This window comes from Fundulus heteroclitus, chromosome 23 (assembly GCF_011125445.2).
Source record: "Fundulus heteroclitus isolate FHET01 chromosome 23, MU-UCD_Fhet_4.1, whole genome shotgun sequence".
Classification (NCBI taxonomy): domain Eukaryota; kingdom Metazoa; phylum Chordata; class Actinopteri; order Cyprinodontiformes; family Fundulidae; genus Fundulus; species Fundulus heteroclitus.
The window spans coordinates 22,518,625-22,527,374 of NC_046383.1; the positions used below are offsets into that span (position 1 = coordinate 22,518,625).

The 8,750-nt window shown below is 39.5% G+C and overlaps 1 protein-coding gene across 1 annotated transcript; it reads right to left on the reverse strand.

Annotated features, from left to right (window-relative positions):
• Positions 1–1,483: 1,483 nt before the first annotated feature.
• Positions 1,484–3,601, reverse strand: adra2db (adrenergic, alpha-2D-, receptor b). The gene has a single exon (XM_012858822.3). It carries the CDS (start codon positions 3,130–3,132, stop codon positions 1,861–1,863), a length of 1,272 nt encoding a protein of 423 aa, XP_012714276.2. The 5' UTR covers positions 3,133–3,601; the 3' UTR covers positions 1,484–1,860.
• Positions 3,602–8,750: the final 5,149 nt, after the last annotated feature.

The window sequence follows — 8,750 nt, forward strand, 5'->3', positions numbered from 1 at the left end:
ATGTGGCGAGATATGCTTTCATAAACTGGTAATTCCTGCTGTTGGATTACAAACTACCATCTATACCAAAGAACTTGCAGCACCTTTTATTATGTAATATGAGAATCTATGTAGAAAAAAAAAGAAAAAAATAATGATCTCTCAAAATTATAATTGACAAGCCAGACCACAAAGGAATCTGTATGTACCAGAACAAGATTCATGGGTGCAATGGTAGTATTTGCACATCTAACTCTATCTGAGAAATTGCAGCATTTCCTACAGAAAATAATACATCAGAACTGGTTAAATGTGGATTTGGAACATCAGAGGAAATCTGTTTTGGAGATAAAAAACTTCACCGATAATTGATCAGCAGGTCAGATGCTAAAAGGTTTGGATTTTCTTCCCCCTCTGCTAAAGGCATCAAAATCAATAATTGACACTATTTTTGGTCTTCATCATGAACTTTGATATACTATTTTGCAGAGAAAACAAATCCTCACAAATCTTAAAACGTTCTTTTATGGAATAAAGGTAATAGTTTTGTATTTCTTTCTGTTTGATTCAAAGCTACAACAAATTGACTTACAGCAAATCTTTTTTGAATGTGTTGTAGTCCTCAGGGGGAAAAAAATGGAAGAAACTTTCCAAAATCAGAAATAGCCAGTTTGACCACAAATAAAATACAATAAAATAAAAAAAATCAGTAATGGCGAGGAAAAAATCTGACATCTCCAATTTAATTTTAAATGAGCTCACCCTTTGTCAAATAATTTGTTTTCTGTTTTGCACAAAAAAAGATAAATACTGGAATCAATCTGAAACTGATATCTGACAGTAAATCCGGATCAGTGATCGGCAAGTCAGATACTTCACCCCCCACCCCTGACCCAACCTTATCTATTATACAAATCAAAACTAAGAATCCCCACTATTTTTAGCCAATAAAAGCATTGATCATCACATGAACCTTGATGCCCTTTGCCAGAGTATATTTAATACTCAGCTAAATGTGAAGGAGACATGCTTCAGTTAATTAATACGACTATTGTTATAATTCCTTCATTTTCTGTTTTATTTAACATGCCAACCTCATTCAAAAAGCTTGCACTGCATTCTATCCTTGACAAGTTCACCTGGTACAGCTTTACACATTTCCAGCATTCGTACCTGTGGTTGAGTGAGGCACAAGACTAAAACGTATCCAACCTTATTTGTGTTTTAAGTTCACCATCTGATTTTTTTTTTTTTTTTAAAGAGACATTTGTTGAAAACTCTGTTAATAATTTAAGAGGCTTCAAGAATTTTGTGGAGATGCAAAAATGAGAACCATTGTATATTTATAAATTTTTAAGTCGAATTCTAAGGATCTAACATTTAATTTACATCAAATTTTACGGTTTTATGTGTTATACCTTGGTAATAAAATAATAATAATAATAATAATAATAATAATAATAATAATAATAATAATAATAATAATAATAATAATAATAATAATAATAATAATAATAATAATAATAATAATAATAATAATAAACAGAACGAAGCAAATTTGAATCGGAAGGAATACCTAAAAGAAAATTGGAAATCTATATTGGCCCGGCTTGGAAAAGCCTGATCAGTGCATCTCTATACATATCCAAATTTCAAAATAGTAGGAATGGTCATTTCCACTGGGTTCAAACCTACTACGTGCATCTAAGAGCTTGAAGTGCCTTTTATCCTTTAATGTGTTATTTTACTGAGGGAAAAATTAAATCAACATGTTGGACCTAAATGAAGAGCAGAAATCGGTGTTGGCCGGGAAAAGCCTGATTGGTGCATCTCTACACATTTCCAGATCTCATATTAATGACATAAAAAAAAGCACTCCCTTCACGTGCGCTTTGAAGTTCTGCATACGATTTTCTTGAAGGCTCTTCTGAAGTCTCTGTTAAAAATGGTGTAAATAATGGGGTTCACCGAGCTGTTGCAGTAGCCAATCCAAAAGAAAAGTTTGAAAAGTGCGTCGGGGATGGTGCAGCTGGTTCTGCAGATTGCATGGAGGCTGTAAGTGAAGAAGAAGGGGAACCAGCAGAGCACAAACACCCCCATCACCACCGCCAGCACGAAGGTGAAACGCTTCTCCCGCATCTGGGCCACTTTGGTCTTGTTGGCCGCAGCCAGCTGCTGTCGCTCGGCGGGGTTCTTCTGCTCCGGGTACGCCTGCGATGCCCGAGCCGAAGCCCAGGAGAGGCGGCAGCTCTGCGGCGGGCAGCAGTCCGACCCCTCCACCTTCCTGCGCTTGGTGAAGCGGTTGTGGCGGGGCTTGGTGTCCGAGGAGTAGCAGCTCTCCTCCAGGTCGATGTCATCCAGCTCCCCCTGCCTCTGCTGTTGGCTGCCGGAGCTCTGGCTGCTGGGACTCTCCACCTCGAACCGGTCCTTCCTGGCGAAGCAGGTCTCTGACTGGGAAGGCTCTCGCTCCAGGCCGTTTTTGGCCACAAACACGGTGGAGGAGCGCTGCTTGGCCACTTTGTAGATCTTGCAATAAACCAGAATCATGATGAGACCCGGAGCGAAGAAGGACACCAGGCAGGAGGAGAGGATGTACCAGGTCTCGTCGTTCAGCTCGCACTCCCTCTCGTCGTGCTTGGTCATGAGAAGAGGGGGGAAGGAGATGATGGCAGATATCACCCACACCACGGTGATCATGGATTTGATGCGCTTTGGCGTTCGCTTCAGGTTGTAGCTCACAGCCTTTGTCACCGACCAGTAGCGGTCCAGACTGATGGCGCACAGGTGCACAATGGATGAGGTGCAGAACAACACATCCAGAGCCAGATAGAAGGCGCACCAAGTACTTCCAAAGTACCAGTAGCCCATCACCTCATTGACTAAGGAAAACGGGATGACCAGCGTGGCAACCAGGATGTCCGCCGACGCCAGGGAGACTAGGAAAAGGTTCTGTGGCGCACGGAGCGCCCTGCTGGTCAGAACCGCAACAATAACTAACACGTTGCCCACAATAGTCACCGATATCATAACAATAACCACAAGTATGATGAGCGCCGTGGCTGCCTCCGTGTGTGGCAGTGAGAGCGGTGCGTCGGTGGTGTTGTCATCCCTGGAAACGTTTTGCAACAACACGTTTAAATCCATCAAATCCATTCTGGCTGAAAACAGTTCTTTCGGATCATTTTTGGTAATATTTGCCCCCTTCTAAAACAACCGAGGCTGGGCGCGCTCTGCTGCGTCGCTAGAGATCGGCGCTCTGCTGTGCGCAACGCTCCAGATCCGAACAAACGCTGCGCATCCTACAGCAGATTCCAAAGCTGCCGACACCGAGCTCCTGAAATAGCATATATATTTTTTGCATGAGAGATTGTGAACATAGTTCTGGTACTCCCACCTGATCCCGAACATGAAGGAAAAACATGTGAACAAAGTCGCTCCTCTGATGTCACTGGTCTGCGTAACGCTGCCTGCTTCTGTTTCTCTGTGGAGAGGAGCTGGTGAGCCACGCTGCGGGTGGAATGAATGTTCTCACAGTGGGGTGACATCACAGCAAGTACCAACCCATCTTCAAACTCAAGCATAGAAAGAGAGAGAGAGAGGGGAGATAACTTTCTCTTCGGGCCTTTCCCAGGGGATTGTTGTGTTTCAACACTTCCCATTGTTGTTTTCCTTATAGTTTACAAAGAAAAACTTCTAAAAAAGTCGCAAACGACAAAGTAAAGTGTGCCACTGTCATTTCAATTTGAAGTTGCATGTATATTTTTCATGTTTAGGGAACAATTCATATGGTTTTGCTTGTGGGGCAACAAAATTCCTAACCGCCACAGCCCAACATATATGTATAATATTTGTATTTACTTGAATTTGCAAAATCGTTTGCAACAACTATGTATTATTTTATTTTTTCTTAATTTGTCAATTTTTTGCGTTTTTAGATATGATATCGGTATTGGTGTGCCATCCCCGGATCCTAAGAGGTCTTCATCTGGCCACCCTTAGGAAAGATTTCTAAATCCTTCACAGCCATTAAACAAGTAGATGGACATATGTTCTCATTTAAAGGTTAGCGAATACAACAAAATACGTGAAATGATTTGTGGGATAAACGAGTTGGATTTCGATGAAATTAAATTTTAGTCTGTAGGCATGTTTTTCGACCTCGATACCAAGACAAAACTGCATCGGCTCTATGAGACCATGACAGATGTTATTAAAAGATTCTTACATAGTTATGAGCAACATTGTATTAATATTCACATTATATTATTGCCTATTCACTAAAAATACTGTAAGCAAAAATGTTGTCAATACAGAAATAATGTATAATATATATATATATATATATATATATATATATATATATATATATATATATATAGGTATATATATATATATATATATATATATATATATATTAGGGGTTTGGATGTTCATTCAGAGTGACTGAATTTATATGCAGGCCACACTCTTTAGGTTTTGATTTGTAAAATCTGACATTTACTTTCACAGTAAATTTACTTTTACTATAGTAACTTCAGTTGTTCTCACATTTTTTTCAATGAAACATCAGGGAGCAGTTCTCCTGATCCCTCTCTCAGAGGGAGGCCCATAATTGGTTGTGTACAAAATCGCTCTTCCATTATTCATGCAGCGTAAGCTGGGGTCATTCTCTGCAGCCACAGTGAAGGTGACTGCTATACCTGTTGCTGAGGACCACACGTCTGCTTCCTCTCGGGCTTCAGTTGTATCCGATGTAGCAGCTGGGGCAGACAGCCAGAGGGATATTTATCTGGAAACAAATTGCTGGTGATTCTAAACGATGTTCCTGCATTGGACATCGCTGTAGGACAGTGAAATGTTCTAACTGATGAGGAAGACTCCGCCTGAGAGACGCGGCTCACCAGTCCTGAGTTTAAAATGCATTTCCTTAGCATAAACAGCCTCTGCTGGAAGGCTATTGGACTGGGATTTGTGGCCCATCTGAAACGGCATCAAAGCCAGCGTTTGCAGATATGTGCGCGTTTGTGTTCACCCTTGAGAGTGAATTTTGTTGAGGCTCAAGAAGAATACCAGCTGCCGTGAGATGAAACCCAATAAAACATTTGCAGCGAATTCGATAGAGAAAGAGGAGTAGGATTTACTTTACTGAAATTTTCTCCTTTCCCTACCTGCTTTTATCTGTGAAGACAAAAACAACAGAAATAAGCGTAAAGGTCATAGGCAGGGATCGTGTCACTACATATCAGCGGCATATAGACACCCGCCTTAGGGGGTTTACCTGCTTTATAAAAGCAGAACAAATTGCCGCCCCTGTTAACCACCGTCCTCTAACACATGAGTCATGGAAAGCAATGTCATTATATTATTTTTGCACATTATTTTATCACCCGAGGAACCGAGATATTGTGCTCTGTCATAACAAATGAGCAAGTTGTTCTACACATAGGATGAAGGATAGCCTCCCATTAAAAATACTCATTTGTATTGCCGTGGATGAGCATTAAAGAGTAGTTACAGGTTAGAATTTGCTCTGATCAAGAGAATGTCGTAAAAGAAAAATATGAAATTGGATATTTTTCCAGGTTTTGGTCAAATTTCATCTTATAATCTTTACATCTTTTGTAAAACACCAGTGTTTGCTTTTTTTCTTTAAAGATTCTTTTTTTTAAATTATAAAGATGGATATTATATCTGGCAGAGACTTTATTCAAAGGGGTTCAGCATCTTTCCCAAGGACCAATACAAACAGTTGAAACTGTGGCTCAACAACTGACTCATGAAATGAACAAAGAGCATCCAGTTTACCTCTCAAACGGAGCTTATAAAACTGCTTGTCTAATTTCTTTTTGAGTATAGCCATTTAAAAAAAAAACGATGGCATCCTACCACAGCTGGAACATTTTTCTAACCTGTGTGTAGATACAGACTTTTCAGTTCAGTTAAATTGAACAATACGTTATTAACCCCAAACGTTGTCGTAACTCAAACTATTTTTAAATGAGATCACAGTCAGTTTTGAGCTGAGAAAATCTAATGAGTTATTTGGCACGCTTGCATGTTGGACGTCTTTGAGACACGCGTGACTCCGGTGTGACGCACATGCCAGATCCATTTCCCGTTACATTTTTAAATATTAGCAGCACAGAAGCGTCGGGAGCAGCTCAGATAGTCACAGAGACGCTCAGCCGGCTTCAAACACATCAACTCATCAATCATTAGATATGCAGAGTGATTTGACAACTTGTCCCACTGCCAGCAGGTAATGTTTAGAGTGATGTGGCTCCAGTGATCATTGCTGCCCTCAGAAAAATGTTCATTAGCTCAGAGCTGAGCGTGTGACCTGAACATCCTTCCACAGCAGAGCGACAGTGGCACCACGTTCTGACTTTACTGCTGAGGTAGTTGTGTTGTGTACAGGCCAGCAGGACACTAACAAGAAAACTGTGACATTTCTGATCGGCCTCTATGGGGTGAGAAAGTTGTAAAAATATGTGGTTATGCTGACACGCGATAAAGCAGATAACACTGTTTATTGGCAACACAAGGCAGCCTGGGCCACGTCAGTGCACTATGCAGGCTCGGTGTACTCCCGTAGGAAATCCACTGTTGGACTTGCACAAATATTAATAGATTAATTTTAAGCAAACACCAATATTCATCACATGTAGTATCGGGCATGACTGTGTTCTAAAATAACAACTCCACTGGCTCCCTTTGGAGCATTATTCCTGCTTCTAAGCTGCTCTCTACATGCTCTGGTACTGAGATTGCTATATTCCACTTGAATTGTGGCTTTGTGCATGCATGCTACAGCATACAAGTGACATTTTAGAGCTGAAAACCCAGATGACCTGTTTTTATCAATTTAAACATGATGTTACACCAGATGGCACAAAAGGATGCTTTGGCTACTAACTGTCGTCAGCTCAAATTTTAGCTTAGAAATATAGTATTCTTTAATTTTTAAAGAAACCTTGAATACTTCTGTACAGTACCATCTTCAGCTCAGGGGAAATATAGTCCTTCTATATTCGTAGACACTCTGGAACTGTTCTGTGATAACGTATGCAGGTCAATGAATAAGGATAGCATCTAAAAGTTAATTAATTTGAGCATTTCAGTTCAAAAGGTGAAACCCTTTAGATTTATTCTGTCACATAAAGTAAAATGTTTCAAGCATATACTTGTATTTATGATAATTGGGGGTTTCTTCAAATAAAAACAGAATATTCTGTTTCAGTTCCTCAGAAAATTTGAACACTTGCTCTTTAATTTCACTGGAACAGATGCAGTTAGAGGCTAAAGGAAAAAAAAAAAAAAAACTGGGCAGGGAATTCACCAGAACATTCGTCTTGATCTGATCTAAAGAAATCCAGGAACGTATGGGAAAAAAAATGTCCTGGATCTCGATGTGGAAAGACATTTTTAAGGCTTTGGGAGTCCATAGAACCAGACTGAGAGCCATTCTCCACAAACAGAGAAAACATGGAACAGAATCTTCCCAGGAGTCTGCAGCACACTATGTGGGAGATTTCTGAGGCCAAATTCAATGCCGACCAAAAAGAACAGAAAGGCCTGTTAGCATTTCCAAAAAAAACATCATGACTTGAGGGAAAATATTCTGTAGACAGGTGAGACAGAGGAGGACATGTTTGGAAGGTATTCCTCCTATTTCATCTGGTGTAAAACCAACAAACATTTCAGAAAAAGAACATCATACACTGTTAAAAAAAACAAAAAAAAAAAAACAAACTGTAAAATTGATGGTAAAAACTTGTAAAATACCTACAGTTACAGACCGTAAAATCCAAAGCATTATATTACCATAGAAAATGCATTGAATTACAATAGCACTTATTATTCATTATTATTGAATTAATAAGATTTTACAGTTATGAAATGCAGAAAAGGCAGAAATGTATTGTGGAAATCCTAGAAAATATAAAATCTACAGAAAAATAAGAATTTGATTACACTAAGATTAATGGTACTAATCTGCCAAAATAACAAATTTTGCTGATCTTTATGTATAAATTTACCGTTGCAAAACCAGAAACCAGACTGCAAAAAATATTTTCACAGAGGATAGAATGTCGGTACATTTAGGTTTGATAATATTTTGATAATTTGATTTAGTAAGTCTTTGGAGTAGAAGGCTTGTTAGCAGTCCTAATATTTAACTTTCTCCTTTAAAAATTCAATATAGTTGGCAATCCTGTTCAGAAACACATTATGTTATACTGGGTGAAATGGTCCTTGCATCCTGAGAGTAGTCAATACATTATGTATTCAGAAAGAGGAACAAAAAAAAAAAAATCTCTGTGAGAGCAGCAGGACTGTAACTACTCTGACCAATCCCTGCCATTCGCTCCGAATTGGCATTGGTTAGAGGACTGGCCCTACCCACGCTCTCCACTGTGCTTCGTGTTGTGGTTGTATCATCTTATCTATCGGTTGTCAATCATTCTGACGCGCTCATGTAACACCAGTGTGCGTGCACATTCCCTCTTTGCTGGCTGCGGATGCGCACTTCTAATCTTTATGTAACCAATCGGCTTCAATGTTAAACGCTCATGGTAGCTCCACTGTCCTCCCCGTTTACTTTGAAAACATCTGAGAGTCACAAGAAACAAACTGTCTTACAAGTTTATGAAAAGAAGAGGAAGGCATCAGTAGAACTAAATAAGACCAGATTGTATTTTGGAGATTTTTTTCATGTGATCAACCCTGAGAGCAGGAGAAATGGTCTTGGGCTTGCACAGTTATTCAAA

Excerpts from the sequence above, each read along its gene's own strand:
- adra2db (XM_012858822.3), bottom strand. The coding sequence starts at position 3,132 with ATGGATTTGATGGATTTAAACGTGTTGTTGCAAAACGTTTCCAGGGAT.